This window comes from Plutella xylostella, chromosome 23, assembly GCF_932276165.1.
Source record: "Plutella xylostella chromosome 23, ilPluXylo3.1, whole genome shotgun sequence".
Classification (NCBI taxonomy): Eukaryota; Metazoa; Arthropoda; class Insecta; order Lepidoptera; family Plutellidae; genus Plutella; species Plutella xylostella.
The window spans coordinates 6,344,769-6,359,529 of NC_064003.1; the positions used below are offsets into that span (position 1 = coordinate 6,344,769).

At 40.7% G+C, this 14,761-nt stretch overlaps 1 protein-coding gene across 1 annotated transcript; it reads left to right on the forward strand.

The window, feature by feature from the left end:
* Window positions 1-325: 325 nt before the first annotated feature.
* Window positions 326-13,731, forward strand: LOC105386970 (monocarboxylate transporter 10). The gene is made up of 3 exons (XM_011557624.3): window positions 326-946; window positions 11,475-12,593; window positions 12,851-13,731. Exons 1-3 carry the CDS (start codon window positions 664-666, stop codon window positions 12,892-12,894), a joined length of 1,446 nt encoding a protein of 481 aa, XP_011555926.3. The 5' UTR covers window positions 326-663; the 3' UTR covers window positions 12,895-13,731.
* Window positions 13,732-14,761: the final 1,030 nt, after the last annotated feature.

A 14,761-nucleotide genomic window follows, 5' to 3' on the forward strand; every position in this document is an offset into this window, starting at 1 on the left:
ACCCATGTAGTATAAAAATCTAACATTTTTTAGTTTCTTGGGCTATTGGACGATACCTACTCGAAGCATACTGGTAAAAGATTTTCTGACCGGTTAATACCCAACTCTGTCTTTTTCCTCAGTGCCCAACTCGTGCAGAGATAGCGTGATTCAACAATACTACGGTCTTCTCCTTATCTATGATCTTGGCGCTGACCAAAATACTTTGTCATTCTTCTGAGTTTTTGAAAGTTTTTCATTCATTCATTCATTCATTCAGCTATCAATCCCACAGACACTAATGTCAAAAACAGCTGGACTAGCTGTCAATATGATAATTTCTGTCACCATAAATTTGACTTTTGTTTCCGACTATCCGTGAAGTGTGCCAGCCGCATCGTTTACACATGTGAACTTGTGAAGTGATTCAGTTTGATTCTGCTACCTATTACTACACTCACGTGGACATCAGCTAAACCACGCAATAGATGGAATAGTTTTTTAGTTACAAGTTTATCACTACTGTACGGCGTGTTCTAGTAGCCATTTCATTTATCATTTCAGTCGGCTCCCGTTAAATTGTGTGTACAGTTAATTCTAAGAACGAAGACGAAGTGGACTACTTTGCCAACTAACTACCAATCTATTAAGTTTGGTAACATTTCTCCTAGAAGCAAGAGAACCATGACTGAGGAACCAGAAGAAAGTTCTGATTTACTGGCTACTTATAAAAAAGATGGGACACAGCTAACAATAACTCAAAATAATTTAAACGGCAAGTCTAATAATGTGGAGAATACTTCGAGTGAACCTCCCGACGGGGGTTTTAGAGCTTATTTGGTTTTAATAGGGTCTTTCCTAACCAATGGCCTGTTGTTTGGCGTGATTAATTCCTTTGGGGTAATTTATGTAGACCTTGAAAAAATATTGGTTACTGAAGGCGTCCACAATGCAGGAACGCGCGCATGTAAGTATTACATTTCATTAAAATAATAATAAGTGTACATACTTACCTACTTATAAAATGTTGGGATGATTATTGTGCAAACTTGGAAAGCATAAAGAAAACTTTAATATTATGTAGGTATCTATTGTATTCACCTACTACTGTGGCAGACACAATTTTTTACTTTAAAATCACCACTTTTCCCCTCATTTCCAAGTAAGTATATTATATCCCTGTTTAAGAAGTAGTACCTACTTAATATATTTTTTATTTAAGTAATACTTTAACCTTTGAACTGCGGTCCACTGAAGAGTTTGTGGCTTCACATATTATTATTTAGATTTGCTGAATCAAGAAGTGCAGGTTTCATCACATTTTGTTCCTTCACTGTAAAAACTATGGCATACATTCTACACAAAGTCCAAAAAACAAATACTTAAAAAAATACACAGCCAGAATTTGAACCCACTTCTGTGTAGTAAGAAGCAGGAGCATCACAAATATCATCAAAGAGCATCACATAGTTACAAAAGTTTGTAATTATTACCATTTTAACTTTTAAAAAGTTTTTGATAAACCTTCTCCATGATAGGTAAAAAAGTTGTTAGATTATTATGAATAATGATTTCATTCCAAAGGCCGAAAAGGCTATCAACTTTGTTTAATTCTTCACAAGATATATTATTACCATCACTTCAAAAGTATGTTCAATTTTACAGCCTAAAACTATTTTATGCTTTACATACATTTGCTTACATATTTGAAGCTTTTGTTTAAATCAGCCAATTTTGGTAAAACCTGCATAACTTCAATACATACCTACCTAAGTACTAAAAAATAAAATGCATGATAACTTTTTTTAATTAGGATTTCAGGATAAGTAAGTAAGTAATTAACAATAATCTGGCTACCTCATAAAAATACAAATTAAAATGCGTAGCGCGCAAAAAAGTACGAATGCAGAAAATATTGTCGTAATCATCAGATCGCTGCGCCACCGTGGCATAATAATATTATTATACCTATGCTATTTTGTCGTAATTCCTAAGGAAAAAGTCTCCACCCAGTATTAGGAATTAGGATGCATGGCATACCTATAACCATTGTCGAAACCTAGTTCCTTCTCGTAGTAACGTTATTAGTTTATTATGTATTTATATGTATAAATTTCCTAAAAATAACTTTACCTACAGAGTCACCTAAAGGTTATCATCACCAAACAATGACCACATGGTGCCTTATTTTAATCTAGTTAAAAAATAACTCTAATGAGGATATGGATGGAATATGAGGTTCTAAATTAGCAGTTTCTCAGATCTATCAGCCTCTAGCCTCCCCAAGTAGGCATAGGCCGAGCTAAAGTGATCGATTAAAAACGCACTAACGATTCGTATTGAGGTTCATTGACATCATTTGACCTCATAGCAAATATTTAAGTCTATTGCTAGATTCCTTCCTAGCAATTAGGTAGGCCGAGCTTAGCGGAACGAGCCTAATTTGATTAGGGGTAATTTTCCAGTTAACTCATTTGCGAAAACGTGGGCGGTTTGTAGTTCTCGGAGATATCGCTATGACAACTGCTCACAATGCTGTCCAATCTAAAATACCAAATCCAAATTAAAAGGTATATTTGCGATGTCGCCTAGGAGATTCTACAATTTCATAGTCTCTTGTTTATTTGTATAACCCGTCAGCAATATTTTTATGCCATGTATCTTCGTACCCACCCTGCAAGCGTTTTGCCTCAAAAAATCCTCCGAACTAAATCGATAAAATTATGCACTAATATAATATATGTAAGGATTTTAATATGATGAACAGCTACTTTGTAATTTCGTAACACACAACCATAAAATAAATATACTTAATACTTTTAGTACGACAATCTTATTTGGTAAGACTGGTTAGGAGAAGCATCTAATCTTCCACAATTTTCCCAGTTTACACATGCCTCGTCTAATATAACCGGCACTTGCGAATACGGGCTTATAGGCATATTGGGTATACACCGTATACATACTTACGTCTAACATTCCTTTTCACAACGTTAACTTTAACTATGACATGACCAATCGACAATTTAAATGCTCGGTCTACCTGTCACTATGTAGGGAAACTATTTACTTACCCATATACATTATTATGTTTCCAAATAACATTTATACATGATAGGTTTGTGAAAAATTCCCTGATCGACAGAAAGACAAAGCTTCTCTATATTCATTTATAATTCTGTGGTCGATCGATACACGTTTGACGATCACATTTCATTACACATGTGTTACTAGGACCACAGAATAATAACTAGTACCGTATAGTGTAACCAGAGCCGTATGTTGCGTGAGATTTTGTGATACTAGAGATGCACGTGTTTGCGCATGGCGAAAATGCTTACTATAGCAAGGAACTTAAATCTTTATCTTGCTCTACATTTTTCTAATCTTATCCATAGTTCCTTCCATAGCTCTTTACCTATGGTATTAAATGCTTTTGGCACAAATAAGAAATAATATATATTCCATATACTTACTTACAATTATTATATCCTAAAAGGAAAACAGGAAAATTTACAAATGGATCCCACGTAGCAGTTTGACCACAATTAAAATGTCTAGACACACTAGACAGAGTCCTCCAATTTATTTTATAGCTTCAAATGATTGCAGTAATGAGAGAATATGCGACAGATTCGATCTATTTATGACGGGCGGCCGCGTATCGTCTAACATTACATTACCCTGTCGTGTCGTTGCTAAATTAAATCACATGGTTGGTATCTGCCAGGCGCCTGGCGCCACAAGTTGCGTGAGTTACCTGGCCATTGATAACCTACTTTTTGCTTGAGCGGTGGACGAACCTTGAGTAGATGAGTAGGATTGGTCCCTAGGGTTCTACCTTTTTTGGCATAAGATTTTTTTGCCTAATCTCGTATTGCATAGTAACGTTTGGTCAAAGTCTCGTTACGCCGAAAATCGTATGGCATAAATCTCGTTTAGTAAAAAGTTATTTCGCATAACATTGTTTAGCCTAATAATGGTATGGCCAAATCTTGAATAGCCTAATAATGCTATGGCATAGGTTTATACAAAGTAATAATATTCGTTTGGCTTTAACTTTGACGGAGCGTCTCCCTACATAGCGCAAACTGGTGCCTTGTATTGTTTCCGCTGTTTGGAAAACGCTCCGCTCCGCTTCGCTGCGCTCCGCTTTGGTTTTGATGAACATGTGCACCTAACACGCTCCTCCTCGCTTTGCTTGTCGTCGCACCTATTTTTAGGTTTCGATCTCATGGGGTTTGTAATAATTATATTGGTCGTTAACTTTCGATTTTTTGATCATACAATATCGTGATTTTCGGGATGTACATACTTAATATATTATTTATTAAGATAACATTAGGAGAAACAAGATTATACATAGGTATATATAGACGAACATAAATTTGAGCAAACGAAACTTAGGTGTTTAAAGATTGTGCCTAAAGAGTTTTAGACGAAACGAGCCACATAAGTCTTGGCAAAGGGGTTCCGCTCATCTGGCATAATCTTTATTGACCAAAACTCATTTCGCATAACTCGTATGGTCTAAACTTTTTTGGCCGAACCATCACTTTGCCAAGACTTATGTGGCATAAGGCTCGTTTCGTCTAAAACTCTTTAGGCACAATCTTTAAACACCTAAGTTTCGTTTGCTCAAATTTATGTTCGTCTATACCTATGTATAATCTTGTTTCTACTAATGTTATCTTAATAAATAATATATTAAGTATGTAGTAAATGTACAAACTGTGGTATTTTTCTCCTACATCCCGAAAATCACGATATTGTATGATAAAAAAATCGAAAGTTAACGACCAATATAATTATTACAAACCCCATGAGATCGAAACCTAGAAATAGGTGCGACGACGAGCAAAGCGAGGAGGAGCGTGTTAGGTGCACATGTTCATCAAAACCAAAGCGGAGCGGAGCGTTTTCCAAACAGCGGAAACAATACAAGGCACCAGTTTGCGCTATGTAGGGAGACGCTCCGTCAAAGTTAAAGCCAAACGAATATTATTACTTTGTATAAACCTATGCCATAGCATTATTAGGTTATTCAAGATTTGGCCATACTATTATTAGGCTAAACAATGTTATGCGAAATAACTTTTTACTAAACGAGATTTATGCCATACGATTTTCGGCGTAACGAGACTTTGACCAAAGGTTACTATGCAATACGAGATTAGGCAAAAAAATCTTATGCCAAAAAAGGTAGAACCTTGGCAAAGTGATGGTTCGGCCAAAAAAGTTTAGACCATACGAGTTATGCGAAATGAGTTTTGGTCAATAAAGATTATGCCAGATGAGCGGAACCCGTCCCTAGCTTTGTAGTCGATTGCAAAGTCTAAATTGATGCAATACTACGGAGCACTTACATAATTATAAAAATCTTCTTCCTCTAAACTGTAAACTAAATGTTGTTGTTGTTGTTCCTATGGCACCCCAGAGGTGCAGAGGGTCTCCACTAACGTCCGCCACTTCCGCCTATCTTCGGCTGTACTTTTGGCCTCGCTCCAGCTTAGTCCAGCGGCTCGCAGCTCGTTTTCGACGCTTCGGCGCCATGTCTGGACAGGGCGTCCACGGGAGCGCTTGCCATTTGGTGGCCTCCAGTCAAAAGCTACGTTTGCGGCATTCGTAGCTCCTCTTCGTACAGTGTGCCCAATCCATCTCCACTTTCGCTTCGCAATTTCCTTGCCGATGGGAGATTGTCGGCACAGCTTCCACAGATCTTCGTTACGTATTGTCTTCGGCCAGCAAACGCGCAGGATCGATCTTAGGGACTTATTGACGAACACTTGCAGTTTGTTCGTCAGCCCTTTCGTCACTCTCCACGTTTCGCAACCAAAGAGCAATACGGACTTCACGATGGAGTCGAAGAGGGAGATTTTTATCCGCCTTGTGAGCACATTCGAGTCCCAAACAGGTTTGAGCTGGGCAAACGCAGCCTTCGCCTTCTTGATCCTGCACTCTATATCCTCATCTGCTCCTCCCTGACGGGTGACCGTGCTTCCGAGGTAAGTGAATGTATCGACCGAGTCCAAGCGTTGGTTATCGAGTATTAAGGCGTCCGAGGTTTTAGCCTTGATACGCATATCGACTGTTTTGCGTCGGTTTATTCGCAGACCCATTACTCTGGCTTCCTCCTGCAGGTGTACGAGTTTCTCTTGTAATAGGTCGAGAGTTGGCGAAATCAACACTATGTCGTCCGCGTAGTCTAGGTCCTCTAAGACACCTGAAGCCCAGCTTATGCCTCTCGGGATAGCAACCACGTTCCTCATCACATCGTCAAGGAGAATAACAAATAGGAGCGGTGACAGGAGACATCCCTGCTTGACGCCAGCTGAAATGCGTATTGGGGCCCCAAGCTCTTTTTCATGTACGACCCTACATGTACTGCCCTCGTATAGCGAGCGTATAACTTGGATGATGCAGGCTGGTATGCCTCTGCGTTGTAGACTTGACCACAAGGCGGTCCACTTCACGGTGTCGAAGGCTTTTTCGAAGTCTACAAAGGCCAGAAATAGCTCCGACTGCCATTCGACACATTGCTCAATAAGGACCCGTAGGGTGTTGGTGTGGTCAGTGCAGGAGCGTCCAGGGCGAAAACCAGCCTGCTCATCTCTGAGGGTCACTGCTACTTTCGGCGCGATGCGGTTTAGCAGGATCTTAGCTAAGACTTTGGCGGCAGCGGGCAGAAGTGTGATGCCGCGCCAGTTGTCGCATCGCGATGGGTCCCCCTTCTTTGGAACTTTCACCAGGAGTCCTTGTTTCCACTCGGCGGGTACTTGTCCGGCTTCCCAGATACGGGTCAACAGGGGGAACAGTATAGTAGCAGACATTGGAGCATCAGCCCTCAGCATATCTACATGGATGTTGTCGATACCTGGCGCCTTCCCTGGCTTCAGTGATTTCACAGCTGCAACTACTTCTTCGAAAGAGGGTGGCGCTGTTGGTATGTCCAGAAGAATGCTGTTGTTATCCATGCTGATGGGCTCTTGTTGGTCTGTGCCCTGGGCTTGCTCTAGGAGACTCGAAAAGTGCTCTGTCCATCGCAGCAGCTGCTCGCTCTGGGTGCACAATAGACTGCCATCGCTGGCTCTGAGTGGCTTCCTCGCAGGTCGTTTGCGTCTTCCACTGAGGCGTCGCGTCACGTCGTATAGCGCACGCATGTCCTTGTGGCGAGCGGCTACGTTGGCACGGTCTGCCAACTCGTCTGCGGCTCTGCGGCGGTCTCGACGTGCAGTCCTCTTTATTTGTGACCGGAGGCTGGCATATCGGCTTCTTAAGCAAGTTGCGTCCGGCTCCACTGCAGACAGTAGTTGGCCTTTGACTTGGTGCCGATCCTCAATTGCCTGCCACAGTTCTTGCGACATCCAGTTCTCTCTTTGAGGCTTGGAGTAACCGAGCACCTCTTCCCCTACGTTTGTGTAGGCGTTCCTTATGCGCGTCCAAGATCCATCCATTTCCTCGTCCTCGAGTTCTTCTAGAAGTTTGTACTGATTCCTAAGGGATATGCGGAATTTCTCCCGCCATTCCGGGTCTCGGAGTTTTCGTACTTCGAAGCTTCTAGACGTCTGCTCAGGTTTACGGATTGGGGTGCACAACTTGAGGCGTACTTCGGCTACTACAAGGTGGTGGTCGCTATCCACATCCGCACCGCGTCGGTTCCTCACATCCAGCAACGAGGATCTCCAGGAACGGCTGATCGCAACATGGTCTATTTGGTTGCGGGTAACACCATCAGGGGATACCCATGTGACCTTATGACACTCCTTATGTTTAAAAAGAGTGCCACCCACAACCAAATTCTGTGATGAACAGAGCTCGCCGAAAAGTTCTCCGTTCTCGTTCATGTTTCCGGTAGCTCCTTCAGAGCCCATAAACTGTTCGCGGTTCGTATTGTCACTACCCAGTTTTGCGTTGAAGTCTCCCATCAAGATGACGATGTCCTGTCTGGGGATGTTTCTGAGGGTGTGCTCGAGCTGCTCATAGAACGCCGTCTTAGCATCGTCTTTAGCAGAGTTAGTTGGAGCGTAGCATTGGACGATGCTAATTTTACGAGCGCGGGAGTCGAAACGTGCCGTGATTATGCGTTCCGAAACTGGCTTCCAACTCAACAGGCTCATCTTGGCACTGCGGCTTAAAAGTAGACCAACTCCGAATTCACGGCTCGCATCCTCGTCTTCTTTGCCGCTGTACAATAGTGTGCTACCGTAATCTGCTGAATCTTCACCAAACCCATTCCACCTCGTCTCGCTCAGTCCAAGTATGTGGATGCCGTAGTCGTTCATGACTTTGGCTACTTGGGGTAGCCTTTCAGGTCGAGCCATGGTCCTGACATTCCAGCATCCAATCCGTGTCCGTTTTCGAAAGCCAAAAGTCGTCGTATAAGTGGTCCGGTTATTACTGTTAATTGGAGAATTCTCAATCAAATGTTTTTAAGGGTGTGCAGGTGATTAGCCCACAGCACCCCGATCACGACGATGGGGCTGCCATCTGTGCGTCCGTGCCCGCAGAGCCAGTCTGTTTAGGGGGTACCCCAAGGCTTCTGGCAGCCTGAGTGGTTTCATACGGAGTGTCCTTCTCCGGCCTGTTGGTCCGCGGGAACTATTTTATTTCATTCCTACCCTGCTACAGAAGTAGACGGGCGTGCCCCTATCCGCCACCTGGGGACGCGTCTCCTAGGAGTGAGGCTCTCCCGAAGAAACTAAATATTAAATACATAATTAAAGATTAGGCTGCATGAGCTGAAAACAAAAGGGAAACAATGTACAAAGGTTCTACTCTAGAGTAGAGACCCATGTCATCATCATCATCAGACTGTATCGTCCACTGGCAGACATTAGATCTGACTTCAGCAACTACCTACCTGTCTAGAGCGTCCCACGCTTTGAATATTTTTTCTTGTTCTCCTTTATTCAGTCGGTTACTATAAATCGTTCTTTTACGAATTACTTACCTCATTTGTGATGTGATGCGATACTTGCAAAAACTCCTAGCATAGTTTTTTTTCTGTAGAGCGCTGACTGATTTTAAATCGGTCCTCGCTTATGAACCATTCGCCATCGCATAAGCTGCATTAGTTAAAAATATTTGTACACTTTTATAGTTTTTCTTTACATATAAATTTCTTACAAGTTCCCTATTTCGTATCGCCAGTGTGCGGAAAGTAGTGTTGCCCAAATTCAGTCTTGGTCTTGCAGTCTTGGTCTTGTTCTTGCGTTTTTGCAAGACCAAGACCAAGAACAAGACCGCGTATTTTTAGCAAGACCAAGACCAAGACTGACCGTGCAAGACTTGAGCAAGAACAAGACATAGCCTGCAAGACTCTTGCGTCTTGCAGAGCGCTATTTCACTGAGTAGTTAGGTGTAACAGTTCGGTGTATAGGTAAGTACGCTTAGGAATTCTATGAGATGCAAAAAACTGTAACAAAGAAAATGAAAAACTGGACCTATGCGCATTACGACTAATACCATAAACATAGCGAATAAAAAAATATCTATTAAAATCAAAAAGTAAACTTTAATAAATAGTAATAGACTAATAGGTAATTGCAAGACTTGCAAGACTCTTGCTGCAAGACCAAGACCAAGACCAAGACTGGGAGCGCAAGACCAAGACCAAGACCAGGTGTATTGGCGCAAGACCAAGACCAAGACTGGCTAAGTCTCGTCTTGTTCTTGCATTTGGGCAACACTAGCGGAAAGATAAGCGGCTTATCAGTCAAAGTTGAATGGAGAAGCACGTTGTGTCGGAATTGGGAACATTGATAAACTTATGTTTGCCGATGAAAGATGAGTGTATTCACGTCCGCTGACCCCATTAGACTTGGTTCCAACATTTGCTACGGCCACCATGCATGATTAGCTAGTCCGTGCGTCGATTTTTAGTGGCGCGTCTTGATATGGGTCGCGTGAATCGTGGTATGAATGAACTGAGTAAAGTGAAACTTTTGATAGTTTGCCTAAACGAAAAAGTTAACCTATTCTTACCATAAAGTTAATGATTATAGATTGCAGCCTCTGTAGTGGTATACACAATGTAAGATGAAAGCAAATAACAGAAGATGCAATTAACGAAACTTGCACTCAGCACACAAACCGCAACCTGCGCTGATGCCGCTGCTACAAAACGTGGCACAACTCATGGTTATATTGATCACTCCAAAATCACGTGTGTTTATGTGTTTTCAGTCATTGTAGTGTCCGTATATGCGGTTTACTTGTAAATTTATAATAAAACAATAAAAATAAAATTAATGTGTAAAGGCGAATTGATTGTGTCGTACTGGTTAGGCATAGATATCTGTTAAAAATACAAGGTAGCAAGGTAGGCTCTTTTATGACGCATAGGTATTGGTAGATTGACAATAAAATTGTATTGCGGCTAAACGATCATGATTTACTGAGAATGTAGGTATAGCAGACTAGTAGATTGCCTACATTAATTTATCTTCATGTTGTATATATTATAGAGGACCGTTTATAGGTAGTTTTAAATTATACTCAACTCATAATTCGTGTATTAGACGATAGTATCTTCATCTTATAATAAACACTTTGCAAATGAAATGGAGCTCCTAACATTATTAGTTTGGTTGTTCATGTTCATGACATTGCGTGATAAATGTGAATTGAACTGTCTAGCCCCTGTTTATCTCTGTTATTATTATTATAATGTTTCAATATGATGTGATAAAGCGATCGATTCTGTTTATTAAAATGAATACGAACAGCTATTCATGCAAGGTCCTTTTGATATTATAATTAACGACTAGTGATACTGTCTAATATTACATCAATTGAAGTGATTTATTTATTGAAATCGCGTTCTCTTATCTTGTGTCCATTATATCACTCATAGTGATGAGATTTGTCGGCATATGTATCGACATTATCACATCAATAACAGCCTAGTATAAATTATTCATATTATGTACGTACCTATGTACAATATTTACATCCACAATTATGTCTTTGAGCCTCTAGGGTTTATGTTTTTACAATGGTCTCCTTGTCGGAAGCACATAACACTCGTAAAATATTAGTCTTTGAAATGCTTAAACCAGCATCATGAGCAGCGTGGTGCTGGCGTAAATAGATAAGGGCCCTCCAATCAGAGGGAAAGCCGTAAGATGTATACCCTAAATGCATTGTACTCATTCAAAATACGGCTCGCGTCGCCACCTATCATGTGAGTACAAAACAAATATACAGCGAAAAGCGGGTGGCTTCCTTGCGAGTCACCTTTGACTACCCCTTAGTTAGGGAATTACAGTCCATGTACACTACCACGTACAGTATACATATGTACCTATGTATGTAAAAGATCGTCATCACTACGGTACACTGCTGGTCTCATGTCTATTCTGTACGTAATGTAAATGTATATAATGTATGTAGGTAGGTATAGGTATAATGATAAACTTGTTTTCCATGTTATCGGTCTGTATTTTTAGCGATTGGCGTCCACCAAACCTAATTTATCTTTTGTTTTGTTTCAGCTCTGGTGGGTTCGCTGGCGATGGGCACAACATTCTTCCTATCGCCGCTATCTGGTACTCTGACCGGATTCCTCGGGCTTCGCATGACGGCGGTGCTCGGCGGCTCGCTCGCCACCGCCGGCCTGCTCCTCTCCTCATTCGTCTACAAGAATGTGGACGCCTTGTGCTTCACATACGGAATCCTGTATGGCATGGGGGCGTCACTCGCGTACACTCCCTCACTCGCTATTCTCGGCCACTACTTCAAGAAGTACTTAGGTCTAGTAAACGGTATTGTCTGCATCGGCAGTTCTGTTTTCACGGTGATCATGCCGGCGCTCATCCAGCACATGAACCACCAGTACGGCCTCGAGTGGATGTTCAGAGTCCTCACAGTTTTCACCTTCGGCATCGCCCTCTGTGGCCTCCTGTTCAAACCGATAGCGCTGACAAAGATCGAGAAACCTCTCAGTGAAGATAGGTGTTTCAAGACAATCGTTAAAAAGATTCTGACCGTTGAAATATGGTTGAACAAGAAGTACAGATACTGGGCTCTGTCCATGCCCGTCGCCTTGTTCGGGTACTTCGTCCCGTACATTCATATGAAAGCGCACATCGGCGAAGTGTTCAAAAACAGTGATTCGAATTTGCCGATCCAGTGTCTGGCCGTGACCTCCGGGGTCGGCCGGCTGCTGTTCGGATATCTCGCTGATAAAAAATGGGTGAACAACATCTTCCTTCAGCAGCTTTCCTTCTACATTATTGGAACGATGACGATTATTTTGCCGTTTATCGGTTCCTTCCCGCTGTTTGTGGTGGCCGTGCTGGTGATGGGCTTGTTCGACGGTGCGTTTATAGCGTTGATCGGGCCTATCGCCATATCTCTGTGTGGGAGCCAGTACGCCGCGCAGGCTATTGGCTGCATGCTGGGCATGGCTGCGCCTCCGCTGTCGTTCGGCCCTCCCTTCGCCGCGTATCTCCACTCCGTCTATAACTCCTACACGATACCGTTCGTCCTCGCCGGAATATCTCCTATCGTGGGTGCCACCCTCATGTTCATAATACGGTTCCAGAAGACCCCGAAACCCAGCCACCCTGCAGCCAATGGGCGCTCGGCTTCGGCGAGAAATGGAGACATAGGTCAGTTACAACTCTTTTGCTAAAATATCTGTTCTTTTACGTAATATTAATATATGTAGACTTGTATGTTATATTAAATTATTTCTGTCTTCAGTTACCTACGTGTTGTATAATTTTATGCATAGTACCTAGCCTTTATAATTATAATGGATGTTCTTAGTTGTATTAAACTCCCTGAATCTTTAAAAAAAAATCACACTCCAAACGTATCTACTTTAAGTTTTTGTGGTTCAAAAATGAATTTTCTCCCGTTACAGAGAGGAATCTGACGCTGAGAGAATCTGACCCAGCGCCCTTATAGCTCCAGGCGGCGGACGCGCCCTCGACGGAAGTACACATGTGAGAAGTACTGTAAGCTTTTATATTTACGACTGTTATATCATAAAACAAATATTTATTAGTGTAGCAGTTACTGCCATCCGTTTTTTAAAGAGACAAATGAGTGCTTGAGAAAGAATATTTACGAAAATCTGTTGAGGTTTGTGATAATGATAAGAATCTATTTAGAATTGGGATGAATATGAAATATTTTTATAAACACGAGGTGCTCTTATAGAGACTTGGAGCTGTGAATGCGGTAGTTAAAGCTTGTTTACGTGTGGGAAACAAAACGGGACTCACCTTGCATTTTATTAAAATTTATTTAATTTTCCTATGAATTAATTGAATCCTATAATGAGTTGCAATACTGTTACCATAAAAGTTCCTAATTTTAATATTTCTTATAGCTAGACGTAGGTAGTATTTTCCAGTGACAATAATAATTTAACCCTATGTTTATTTTTAAGGATATTGATTTATTTTTTACTTTTATATTTAGTTGTAGAACGTTAAATAAGATTTAGAATAAATTATCTGACGAATAAGAGGGCTTTTGACGCCCAATCTTATGAATTTATGACACACTGTTACATGTATGACATGTTGTAAAATTACTAGTTTATTAAATATTTATGATCAGTAACCATAGTAAATTAGGTGACCATGCTGTGATAATACATCAAGGTATAGCTCTTACCATTCACTAGAAGTCGTGTAAAGGGTCGCGCACATTATGACGGGTTGCAGCCGGAACGCAAAAGTCACACGTATGTAGGCAGTGTGCAATAGTTTTCATATTATAAAAATTGGAGCTTTAGTTCTATTCTATTCTATTCTCGTAGGGGGTGAAGTTCCTGTACGTGGCTCTCTCGAGTGGAACCTTTGTACATATCCCCTTGATTTCAGCTCAGCCAGCCTAGCTCCCGAGTAAACTGGAGCAGCAAGCCTGGGTCTTGCAATAGCTGAGATAGGCGCTCTGTTGGTCCAAGAGCTTTAGTTATACTCACGTCTATTTCTCGGCACGCTCGGTGCGGCCCGATAAAATGTGGGCAATCCTTTAATGTGCTAGAGCTATTCTTACGTGGTTATTATTTATATTATGAAAGTAGAAACCATCGACTTGGCTCACAAACAATCATTATAGAACTTCATAATAATGTAACTCTTTTACATAGGTGCTTACCTATATACATACATAATATAATGAAAAATGATTTGTTACCGTGAACATTACCTGAGTAGGTACTCACGAATCATACATGAGTTTGCATATTTTTTTATTGTCATCCTGAATGCAATAGATCGGATATTGATTAAGCGATTCAAATAAAGATAAAGTGTATCTACCTTAAAATCAAATCAAATTGATTAATAATCATACATTTAACTGATTTATTGCATTCAGGATGACAATAAAATATATCTATCTATCTAGTTATGTATGTTTCCTGCCGAAAACATAGTAAAAATTCACAAAAAGACTTGTAAAAGTTTAAATATATATTTTGAGGGAAAGTTATATTTACATAAATGCATATGCCTAGGATAAATAAAAGAGTTACATTCAATACAATTGTGGAATAACTTTTATTGTATGTAATATAAGTAACCTTTTAAGTCTTATTGCAAAATGTATGACAAAAACGATATCTCTGGTGGAATCCATATTAATAGAAATTGTTATTACATTTGCGACTCTAGTACAAATTACAATAGGTCAAATTAAAATATTCTTATACTTAGGCTATGGGTTTAACTGATACTTTCAATAAAAATTTGGAAATCTCAATTTAAGCCCATAGCCTTGCTTTGTACCTACCTTAATAATTTAGATGGACAAAATAAAA